This window comes from Chiloscyllium plagiosum, chromosome 18, assembly GCF_004010195.1.
Source record: "Chiloscyllium plagiosum isolate BGI_BamShark_2017 chromosome 18, ASM401019v2, whole genome shotgun sequence".
Taxonomy (NCBI): domain Eukaryota; kingdom Metazoa; phylum Chordata; class Chondrichthyes; order Orectolobiformes; family Hemiscylliidae; genus Chiloscyllium; species Chiloscyllium plagiosum.
In genome coordinates, this window is record NC_057727.1 from 24,131,798 (window position 1) to 24,144,471 (window position 12,674).

At 41.8% G+C, this 12,674-nt stretch overlaps 1 protein-coding gene across 2 annotated transcripts; it reads right to left on the reverse strand.

Moving 5' to 3' along the window:
- Positions 1 to 1,821: 1,821 nt before the first annotated feature.
- On the reverse strand, positions 1,822 to 12,029 carry mkrn2os.2 (MKRN2 opposite strand, tandem duplicate 2). Of its 2 annotated transcripts, none has more exons than XM_043707964.1 (4): positions 11,732 to 12,029; positions 7,233 to 7,282; positions 6,352 to 6,514; positions 1,822 to 2,191 (listed from the first exon to the last, which is right to left on the reverse strand). In XM_043707964.1, the coding sequence occupies exons 1-4, from the start codon at positions 11,932 to 11,934 to the stop codon at positions 1,960 to 1,962; spliced, it is 648 nt and encodes a 215-aa protein (XP_043563899.1). In that variant the 5' UTR covers positions 11,935 to 12,029; the 3' UTR covers positions 1,822 to 1,959. The 2 variants fall into 2 exon arrangements, with proteins under 2 accessions (XP_043563899.1, XP_043563900.1); XM_043707965.1 differs by having other exon boundaries at positions 1,825 to 2,191; positions 11,815 to 11,884.
- Between the last annotated feature and the right edge of the window lie 645 nt (positions 12,030 to 12,674).

Here is a 12,674-nt window from a genome sequence, read left to right on the forward strand (position 1 = left end):
TCCTGTTCCCTGGATGCTGCCTGACCTGCTGCGCTTTTCCAGCAACACATTTTCTACTCCAAATAAGGGCCAAACTCAACAGATTTCCCTCTCTGAAAACAATTAATGTAATCCCAGTGAATCGGAAAATGATGCTCTCAATAATTAAATGGAAAATAAAGTAATTTAGAGATGTCCTGTTCCCTGGATGCTGCCTGACCTGCTGCGCTTTTCCAGCAACACATTTTCTACTCCAAATAAGGGCCAAACTCAACAGATTTCCCTCTCTGAAAACAATTAATGTAATCCCAGTGAATCGGAAAATGATGCTCTCAATAATTAAATGGAAAATAAAGTAATTTAGAGATGTAAATTTTACATTATCCGCAAATTGAATTACCATTTCATTTCTTGAGGTGTTGGCAGTTTAATGTCAAATCATCCACTATGACTGATAATTCTGAAATACAGTTTCTTCTACCATTCAATGCTTACCTGTTGATGCTGTAATTCAATCAACAGTCTTAATCTGGAGGGACAAGCTCCTCACAGAAAAGCAAAATAGTGCGGATGCTGGAGATCTCCAATAAAATCAGGAAGTCCTAGGAAAGTTAGCAGGTCTGGCAGCATCAGTGGAGAAACAGAATTGAAGTTTTGAGTCCAAATGGCTCTTCTTCAGAATTAGAAGGGATTGGAAAATGAAAAATAGCTGTGGAATGAAGGAGGGGAAGGAGCAAATGGATCAGATTGCTTAGAACCAAAGACAAAGGGGTTGCTAATGGGGATTGAAACTGATGGATGTAAATGAAGGTGTGAAAATGGGTCCCCTCTGCTGAGAGCAATGTCAACAAGACACAACTTGTATGTGTATATAATTATATATATATATATAATTTGGTGTGGAGTAGAGATTGGAGGATGTAAAAAAATTCTTGGATACAAAAGTCATGCTGTGAAGTTGTAAAATTCAATATTGAGTCCTAGATGCTGTAAAAAGCCTTAATGGAAAATGATGTGTTCCAGCTCCAGCTTGCACTGAGCTTCAGTGTAAAGTACAGCTGGCACAGAACAATGGGAGCGCAGTGGTTTGTTGAAATAGCAAGCAATGGAAGGTTGGGATTTTACGTAAACGACAAAGCAGAAGTGTTCTGCAAAGTGGTTGCCCTGTTTATGCTGTGTCTCCCCAATGTAATGGAGACCAAACTGTGAGCAGATATAAGTAAAATGTTGCTTCATTTGGAAGACGTGTTTGGGGCCGTGGAGAGTAGGAGGGAGCAGTGTTACACCTACTGCAATTGCATGGGAAGGTGCCATGGGGGAATGAGGGAGTATTAGGAATGATGGAGGAGTGGACTTTGCTGACACAGAGGGACGGTACTTGAAAAATGCTGACAGTTGGTGGGGGGAGAATGTGTTTGGTGGTGGATCCTCCTGGAAGTGGCAGATATGGCAGGTGATCCTTTTGAATTTAGAGATACTGTGGAATGGAAGATGTGGACAAGGGGAACCCTATCATTGTGCTGGGAGGGAAAGGAAGGGGTGAGGACAGAAATGTGGGAGATGGGTTGGACACAGTCGAGGGTTATGTCAACTATGGTGGGGGAAATTTCTTAGCTGAGGAAAAGCGAGGTGAATAATGTAAGTACATCCCAAACTCTGGACAATTAACAAATCAGAAAATTACCCTTGTAAAATAAAATCAATATTTTATTTTTACTTTTTACTTAATTTTTACTTATAGTGTAAACTTCAATAAATACTATATAGACTTTAAATATTATTTTCAATCACCTAAATCATTGATTAATTTTCAATACGTAAGAAAAATTAAAGACTGTTTTACATTAATAATCACAGATCACAGTGTATTTTTATTACCAATTGAAAACATTATGAAATGTGGTGCTATTAATATGGTGGTAATTTTAATAATTTTCTTCCAAGTATATTTCTTCTTATATGATTAAATCTAATTTTTCTTTAAAAAAACCGGCTGCTGATTTCTTCAGATTGTAGGCCATCTGTGATATAAAAGTAGCTTCTGCATAACTCTCGATGAAGTGTGATATATCTGGAGGCTCGTTTTGTCTGTGGAACCACAAACCTCTCCGTAAATTCTGTCCTACTCAACTGTCGTTTACTTTGTGCTGCCAACACACGGTTGATGAAGGTCAATGCGTAGGAATAGCAGTTGTGCTCATATTCATTGTACCTATAATTATGCAGAATAACAATTGCTTTTAGAAAATCAATTCCTTTGATTGACATGGTTATTAAACAGTAGGAAAATCGACATTTCAGGCAAAAGCCCTGCCGAAACGTCGATTTTCCTGTTCCTCGGATGCTGCCTGAACTGCTGTGCTTTTCCAGCACCACTCTACTCCAGAATCTGGTTTTCGGCATCTGTAGTCATTGTTTTTACCTTATTAAACAGTACTTTGAACTGCTGATTACATAGAAGTGAGGACCTGTGGACGGAAAAGTTGAACTCTACTGCACTGTGTCATGTGATACTTATAGGTTAATAATGGTCAGATGGAATTGGATGATAATGTGGATTTTCTTTAACAGGTCTACATTAGAGGGGGCTGTATTATGTATACACAACATATGTAGAGTCATAATGAAAATGTGAAAAGGAGTTGCCCTTAAAAAGGACTGGAATTTACTCCAACATGTGCTTTGTTGTGTCACTGTGCAGTAACAAAGAGACTTCGTTACTTTCAAAGCAAAAGTCAGTTACAGATACTTGTTCTTGATCAGCTGTGTAATATAAATGGGAATTCTACTGTTGTGATGCTCCAGAATATTATTCTTTTTCTCCCAGTCAATCCATTCTCAAAGTTTTTGCCTTAAGCTAAGTGAGTTTCAGCGATGCCAATATCTTCAAATGGCTTTTTGCCACAATTGCAATGGACCACCCTTCACAACAAAGCCCAGCCTGACTTTGTCCAACATCTAAATATGCTCACATTCCAGTAAAGGGCTAGCAGATTGGTCAGAATATTGTCAAGATCCATAAACTTTGCTGTATTCTCTGCCCAGCCATTTCTTGATATCACCTGGTGTGAAGTGAATTGGCTGAAAACTGGCTTCTCTGACAATGGGAACCTCTGGAGGAGGCCGAGATGGATCATCCACTCAACATTACTCGCTGCAGAATGTTACAAATGCTTCAGTCTTATCCTGTGCTGGTTCTCTCATCACTGATATAGAGACTTACAGAGTCTCCTCCCCCAACATGTTGCTTAATTGTTGAACACCATTTGCTGGGGAGGATTTAAACTACTACGGTTGGGAGGGAGGATCCCAGGGAGATAGCGAGGAAAGAGATTAATCGGAGACTGGTAAAGTTGAGAAAAGAAGTGAGTCAAACAGTCAGGGCAGACAGGGACAAAGCAGAGAACAAGGTAGGACTGATAAATTAAACAGCATTTCTTTCAATGCAAGAGGCCTAATAGGGAGGGCAGATGAACTCAGGGCATGGGTAGGAACATGGGACTGGGATATCATAGCAATTACAGAAATGTGGCTCAGGGATGGACAGGACTGGCAGCTTAATGTTCCAGGATACAAATGCTACAGGAAGGATAGAAAGGGAGGCAAGAGAAGAAGGGGAGTGGCGTTTTTGATAAGGGATCCATATGGATTTCTGTAAGGTGTTTGACAAAGTTCCTCATGGAAGACTGGTTAGCAAGGTTAGATCTCATGGAATACAGGGAGAACTAGCCATTTGGATACAGAACTGGCTCAAAGGTAGAAGACAAAGGGTGGTGGAGGTTAGTTTTTCAGACTGGAGGCCTGTGACCAGTGGAGTGCTACACAGATCAGTGCTGGATCTGCTACTTTGCATCATTTATATAAATGATTTGGATAGAACATTGGAGGTATAGTTAGTAAGTTTGCTGATGACACCAAAATTGGAGCTGTAGTGGACAGGGAAGAAGGTTACCCCAGATTACAACAGGAACTTGATCAGATGGGCCAATGGGCTGAGGAGTGGCAGATGGAGTTTAATTTAGATTAATGTGAGGTGCTGCATTTTGGGAAAGCAAATCTTAGCAGGACTTATACACTTAATGGTAAGGTCCTCGAGAGTGTTGCTGAACAAAGAGACCTTGGAGTGCAGGTTCATAGGTCCTTGAAAGTACAGCCGCGGATAGATAGGATAGTGAAGAAGGCGTTTGGTATTCTTTCCTTTATTGGTCAGAGTATTGAGTAAGGAGTTGGGAGGTCATGTTGCGCCTATACAGGACAATGGTTAGGCCACTGTTGGAATACTGCGTGCAATTCTGATCTCATTCCTATCGGAAGGATGTTGTGAAACTTAAAAGAATTCAGAAAAGATTTACAAGGATGTTGCCAGGGTTGGAGGATTTGAGCTATAGGGAGAGGTTGAATAGGCTGGGGCTGTTTTCCCTTCAGCGTCGGAGGCTGCGGACTGACCTTATAGAGGTTTATAAAATCATGAGGGGCATGGACAGCATAAATAGACAAAGTCTTTTCCCTAGGGTGGAGGAGTCCAGAACTAGAGGGCATAGGTTTAGGGTGAGAGGGGAAAGATATAAAAGAGACCTAAGGGGCAACGTTTTCTTGCAGAAGGTGGTACATGTATAGAATGAGCTGCCAGAGGAAGTGGTGGAGGCTGGTACAATTGCAACATTTAAAAGGCATCCGGATAGATATATGAAACGGAAGGGCTTGGAGCGATATGGGCCGGGTGTTGGCAGGTGGGACTAGATTTGGGTTGGGATATCTTGTCGGCATAGACAAGTTGGATGAAGGGTCTGTTTCCATGCTGTACATCTCTATGACTCTATGACCACTTGTGACTGGATGTGGCAAGACTGCAGAGCTTAGATCTGATGTGTTAGTTGTAGAATGCATAGTCCTGTCTATCACTCGCTGCTTATGCTGGTTGGTATACAAGTGATCTTTCCATTTTTCCTTAGTGTTAGGTTTGCCTGCTACTACTCCTCTCATGCTCTCCTACACTTTTCATTGAACAATAGTTAAACCTCTGGCTAAGTATTGATAGTAGAGTGGGAATATGTTGGCAAGGAGGCTCGAGATTGTGTTGAATCTCTAGCTGGCAAGGAAGCTAGAGATTGTGTTGGATTGCTGCTGTTAAACCACAATACCTGATGAATTTCCAGTCTGTTGTTAAATTTGTTTGAAGCCTCTCCCATTTAGCACAGTGATAGTGCCACAAAACATGACATATTCTCAATGTCAAGGCAGGACATTTTCTCCAAAAAAGGACCATGCAGTGGTAGCTCTTACTGATATTGTCATGGAGAGATGCATCTGCGACAAGCAGGTTGGTGAAGATGAGGTCAAGTATATATTTTCATTGGTTCCCTTACCACCTGCTAGAGACTCCAGATGTAAGAAAGGAGGACTCAGCAGGGCAACAGGGCTGAGTTAACAATTGGTGTTTCCGGTGCCAGGTGGGTTTAGTTTGGTTTCATTCCTTTTGAGAATTTTTACCAGTTTGATTCAACCAACTGGTTTGCTAGGCTATTTCACAGAGTAGATTTAGAGTCAACTACATTCCTGATGGTCTGAAATCACACACAGGTTAGACAAGGTAAGGATGGCAGATTTCGTTGTGAACCAGATGAGTTTTGGAACGTTTAACATGAGTTCCATTAGATTTTTGATTCCAGATTATTTTTCAATTCAAATTACACCATCTGCTGTGGTAGGAATCTGGCCTCAGAGCATTACCTGAGTCTCTGGATTACTAGACCACCTACAATGTCATTATATCATCACCTCCACAAAAGGGTACATTACAGACCAATGAAACAAAGCTACACCTGCTCAGATCATCATGTTTCGGCATGATGCCTATTAGTGCAGTTAACCATTGGTATAAAATAGGAGAAAACATCTGAAATGGAGCACCTAAAGAGAAATGTATAGAAGTGTGATACCTTATGATTTTACCAAAGCATACAAATTTCCTAATTAAAAAAAAGTCTCAAAGTGTAAATTCTAATGCTGCTATAGAAAATCAGAGCTACAATTGGAACATTCACATGTAACAGCTTCAGTTCAGTGGTCCATACAATACGAGTCACATGGATTAATTATGCAATGAGATTTAGCCACTGTGGTCAATGCGACACTATCATTTGTATTAAATCTACTGTAGTCACAGAGGATAAATAAGTGTGGAACTGTCTGCCACAAAAATGGCTGAAGTGGAACCCATAAGTTATTTCAAAATAAAATTAGATGTGTTTCAAAACTTATACAAAAACTGTGGGGATTGAACCAAAGAATTTGATTAAAATCAATGTTACATGTGGCAAAATCATCAACATGAACTTGACAGGCCAAATGAGCCTGTGCTACAATCCATACCTGTTTGGTAGCCATAAATCAGCTGTGGAAAACTGCTCCAAGTAAATATCCCACTGGTTAATTAAACTGTACATGTCTGGTTGTACTAGTGGAACACAAACACATTCTTCCCAACCACAACCATCTCTCTGGACACCAGTTTCAATGTAATTATACACAACTCCTACAAAAATAAAAGATTTATAGTGTGAAAAAGGCTACTACATGTAGCACATATATATTAAATGGTGTATCATAGATTTCTCCCATAAGACTAACATCGTTCTTCTGGTCTCTAGTTGTTTGTTCATGGTAAAAGGCTCCTTCACTGCAATGTACAAGCACAAAAACGTTTGGTTAGCTCAGTTGGCTGCTTTGCAATGCACTGTGATGCCAACAGCATAAGTTCAATTCTCACACTGGCGGAGGTTACCATGAAGGACTCTCTTTGTCAACCTATCCCCTCACCTGAGGCATGGTGACCCTCAGGTTAAACCACAATCAGTCCTCATTCTCTCTCTCTCTCTCTCTCTCTCTCTGTAATGAGGGAGTAGCTGTATGGCCCCGAAGGACTGTGGTGAGTTTACTTGTATAAGCACACCGCCTGATCATGAAGAGTGCAGGAGCAATGCCACAGATAGTTTCCCCTGGCTGAGACAGGAGTAGCAATTAGCTCAGTTATTAATGTCAAAATTCTAGGTTTCATTTCAAATTCCCAATAATCCTCCAAATAAGAAATAAAATTAAAATTAGAAAATAGTTCAGAACACTCTTGTCCTAAAATTCTTAAACTCTGCATCCTTCACTATACTTACTATATTAAGGTGTTCTGAGTATCTGTCATCTTGTGTTTAAATTACATTTTTTTTAGAAAAAGAAATGCGATTTAATTTAAAACTCACCACTGGTATTTGAAATTCCAACATGAAGATCAGATCTCCCATCATAATCTCTGGATAACAAAATATAAATAGATGTTAAACTACTGTCCTTCAGAACAATAGAATCCCTACAGTGTGGAACCAGGTCATTTGGTCCATTGAGTCCACACTGATTCTCTAAAAAGCATTTCCCATGACTAATCCACCTAGCCTACACATCCTTGGGACACTACGCGGCAATTTAGCATGGCTAATCCACCTAACCTGCACGTCGTGTACTGTGGGAGGAATCTGGAGATGGGGAGATATGGGGAGAATGTGCAGAGTTTACACAGTCACCTGAACATGGAAATGAACCTGGGTCCCTGGTGCTAACCACTGAGCCACTCACCAAATTTCTTACACATAAACTGAATGTAAACAAATAAGAAAGCACACAAAAGAAAGATTCCGAATACAGAGGAAATTTGGTTATCCGAATTCCAATTATCCGAAAATCGGATTATCTGAAGGACATCTCAAGGTCCTGATAGAAACATTACATCAAAGGCGTGTTTCCAGCAGTGATCGCGTCTTTTGTTTACAGTGATTAAACAGGCACCTTCATCAAATGACTGATCTCCCAACCTCTCTCTCTACCCACACTCCCCCTGGAGTTCTACAGAGGGATGTACCCCATCCTCCACCCTCCTCGCCCGCCCCCCCCCCCCCCAATCCCAGGAATAATCTCTCCAATATTGCCCTGTACAGGGTAAACATGGAACCTGTCAAAATTTTGCAGTAAAAAGTTGTGTGTGTGGATGTCGGTGTGTGTGTGTGCACGCGCATGCGCTATTGGGAGACTTACCCCACAAAGGCAGCAGCAGCGGTCTTGTTGTTTGTGTGCACTCCAGATGCCCTGGAGAGGGGCCGGGAGTGGACAGGGGCTTGTGCGCTTTGTGCTGGGGGGTGGTATTGGACCGGGTTGGGAGCGGGGGAGTGTGGTGTTGGACGGGTTGGGGGGCCGGGGGCGGGTTTGGACCAGGTTGGGAGCAGGGGGTGTGTTGGACTGGATTGGGGGACGGTGTTGGCCGGGGGACAAGAGGAGGGTGGTGTTGGTGGTGGGGTCTCATGTGCTCTGTGCTGCTGCAGTCTCCTGAATTGGGAGCAGACTTTAAAACTCTGAGCCCCATAGGAAAGGCATTTAATCAATTTTCTGAATAATTGATTATCTGAACGAAATAGTGCCTGCCCATCATGTTTGGATAATCAAGTTTCCACTGTAGTTACAGCGCAGGAGGCTATTCAGTCTGTTGTCTATGTGCTAACTCTCTGCAGATACAACCTAGCCTCTCTTGCATCCATTGCACATTAGACCTGATTTTTTCTTTCTCTTCCAATTATTAACCAATTCACTTTTGAAAGCTACAATTGAATTTACTTCTTTAACAACCTCAAAAGTTGTAGCTCAAATCCTAACCACACACTCTGAAAACTCTGAAGAGCCTGAACTGTGCTGTAATGTTCTATTTAATGTTCTAATTCTTTTTAAGGAGAACTATCCCAACTGTTCCAATCTATCCATGAAATTAGTTCTATAAATAGGGGACTTCAATCATTCTCAAATATTTTCTGCACCCCCTTCTGCATGAAAACTTTTCTAAAATATAACACCAATGTGGAAAATTGCCCAGGTATATTCTGTACACAAAAAGCAGGATAAATCCAACTCAGCCAATTACTGCCCCATCAGTCTACCCCCAATCATCAGTAAAGTGACGGAAGGGGTCATCAACAGTGCTATCAAGCAGCATCAGCTCAGCAATAACCCACTCAGTGACGACCAATTTGGGTTCCACCAGAGTCTCTCAGCTCCTGACATCTTTACAACCTTGATTCAAACATGGACAAATGAGCTGAACATTTTATTTCAAAAATATCTTTTATTCATTAAAGAAATGTCTACAAGTACCTACAAAGATTCTAAATCAGTTCTGTACAGTTTTTACAGGGAACAAAATAAAAAAACCTGAATGCCAGAAGTGAGGTGACAGTGACGCCCTTGACATCAAAGCTGCATTTGACTGGGGGTAGCATTGAGGAGCCCTAGCAAAACTGGAATCAATGAGAGTCAGAGGGAAAACTCCCTGCTGGTTAGAGTCATAGTTGACACATAGTTTGATAGTTATTGGAGGTCAGTCATCTCAGCTTCAGGACATCACTGCAGGATTTCCTCTGTCACCTCCAGCTGCTTCATCAGTGACCTTCCATCTGTCATAAGGTCAGAATTGGGAATGTTTGCTGATAACTGCACAAAGTTCAGCACCATTAGTGACTCCTCAGGTATTGAAGCAGTCAATTTATAAATGCAAATGGACCCAGACAATATCTGGGCTTGAGCTGATAAGTGGCAAGTAACATTTGTATGTCACAAATACCAAGCAATGACCCCTCCAATTAAGACATTCTAACCATCATTCTTGACAACCATTCAATCCCCGACGATCAACACCCTGGGAGTTACCTTCAACCAGAAACTGAACTGGAATAGCCATATAAAAACAACAGCTGCAAGGGCAGGTCAGAGGCAGGTCAGCAGCAAGTAACTCCCCTCCTGACCCCACAAAATCAGTCCACCATGTACAAGGCACAAGGCAGGAGTGTGACAGAATACTTCCCACTTCCTTGGATGTGTGCAGCTCCAACAAAACTCAAGAAGCTTGACACCACCCAGGACAAAGCAGTTTGCTCACCACCACCACCACCTTCTCAAGGGCAATTCAGATCAGGCAATAAATGCTTGCCAGCAAGCAATGCAAATGTCCCACAAGTGAATTAAAGAAAAGCTTGGAACTAAGGTTTCTGACTTGGATTGGAATTTCAAGATCCACAGCTACTTTTCAGATGAGTTCTAGTGGTTGCATTGCAATAAGTAGGAATTGCTCCAGAATGCTGTTGTGAAACCAGAGTTTATAAATGACTTCATGAATTTATTGGCAAGAAACCATGAATTTATTTTATTTTATAAAGGCTAAGGCCACATTCCACAGATTTGCAATCACATTTAAAGGTGGCTAAACATTTGCATCTTTGCACCTTCAACATTTAAAAGTTTTTGAAATGGAGGAAACCTATCAGCAAAGCCTCACCAGGAACAATTACCTTGAAGGAGAATAAATGAGGGCAAACTTCATTAGCAAAACATCCAGATAATCACCTGAATACTCAACTGAGTGGCAGCAAGCTATTTGAGATAGTCACTTGGACAATGAGACTCTGGCTATGAAATAACAGTAAAATATAGGAGCCAATTTAGGCCTTCCAGCCCAGCAAGTCTGCTCAGTCAGTCAATCATAGAGTCATAGAGATGTACAGCATGGAAACAGACACTTTGGTCCAACCCGTCCGTGCTGACCAGATATCCCAACCCTATCTAGTCCCACCTGCCAGCACCAGGCCTATATCCCTCCAAACTCTTCCTATTCATCTACCCATCCAAATGCCTCTTAAATGTTGCAATTGTACCAGCCTCCACCACATCCTCTGGCAGCTCATTCCATATACGTACCACCCTCTGCGTGAAATAGTTGCCCCTTTAGGTCTCTTTTACATCTTTCCCCTCTCACCCTAAACCTATGCCCTCATAATTTTGTAACCTCTATAAGGTCACCCCTCAGCCTCCGACGCTCCAGGGAAAACAGCCCCAGCCTGTTCAGCCTCTCCCTGTAGCTCAGATCCTCCAACCCTGGCAACATCCTTGTAAATCTTTTCTGAATCCTTTCAAGTTTCACAACATCTTTCCGATAGGAAGGAGACCAGAATTGCACACAATATTCCAACAGTGGCCCAAACAATGTCCTGTATAGCCGCACAGAAATCTCAGACTTCAGGCTGAGCTTAATTTTCCTTCTCAGTTTCACATTGAGGGAGATAGGGGCATGGATAGGATAAATAAGCAAAGTCTTTTCCCTGGAGTTGGGGAGTCCAGAACTAGAGGGCATAGGTTTAGGGTGAGAGGGGAAAGATATAAAAGAGACCTAAGGGGCAACTATTTCAAGCAGAGGGTGGTACGTGTATGGAATGAGCTGCCAGAGGATGTGATGGAGGCTGGTACAATTGCAACATTTAAGAGGCATTTGGGTATATGAATAGGAAGGGTTTGGAGGGATATGGGCCAGGTGCTGGCAGGTGGGACTAGATTGGGTTGGGATATCTGGTCGGCATGGACAGGTTGGACCGAAGGGTCTGTTTCCATGCTGTACATCTCTATGACTCTATGAATGGTCCTAACAAGGTGGATGTGCAAATGATGCAAGGATTTCCACATGTTGCTATCTTGCAACTTCAATCCACACTATTGCACTAACGTTAGATAGTACACCATCCTCAATCTGTTTGTTGTATAAAGATCACATTAATATTCCTTGCTGCTCTTCTCTAAAATGTGGCTTATTATTTTAAATTATACAGATATATTTTAGCTTGCTTCTTTTGCACCAGAGATGCAGTCAACTCAGCTTAATGTCTCCGTTTGACTTTACCTCAAGAATGATCCTTTAGTCGGTTTAATCAGGAATGAGCACTTTTCGTGATGACCATCTACAAAGGAGTTGGGAATACTGACCGGGGCATCTTCTAATCTTCGTCCCAGGAGACTCTGACCACAGATCGGACACTGCTCGGGTACATTAAAGCAATAAATATCCTTCCCACAGTGACGGAACATGACTACACGATTCTCCATTTCTAGTGAGCTACAGAGGTTAGTTTGTGAACTACATAGATAATTCCTTACAATGATGGCGACACTTTAAATACCAACTTCCGATTTAGCAACAATGTAATGAACAGATGCAGGAGCCAGTGAGCTTTGGATGTAAGTTAAAAGTGTCCTGTTTAGGGTTGGGATTTGATTGCTGGTCCAATCCAAGGTGTTGCGGGGCGGAGTCTAGCTTCTACCATCCGGTGCCATTATTCGAGGCAGCGCGGATCTCCGGAGATACCTGCCGAGGATTGACACAGATTGTATCTGAAATATTAACCAGCGTTTTGTTTTTAGATGTAAATGAAACTGCTGTATCCAGCGTATCTTGTTATATTTTACTGCTTCGGGTATTGGAGCCTCTTGTTGAATGGGAAATAGATTGACGCAGAGACAGCTCTTAGCAGAAATGAGAATGTTCAGCCCACGAAAACAGATACAAAGTCGCAAACTCACTGCTGAGGCTTCATGTTGCAAGAGAAGCCTAAAAGCTGTGGTCTGTGTTGAACAATCCTAAGTGAGTTGTGTAAACTATCCACAATATATACAGGACGTATTTCCACATTACGTTGTTTTATCCGTTTTGTTCCAAGGGCAGAATAATTACAGTATTCGGGATGCTATCACTGACCAGTCACATCGTTGTGTTCTTGTTGGGGCTTTTATAAGGAAATCATTAAATTATTTCTGAAAATTTGACAGGGAAAAGACAGCCAGCGTAA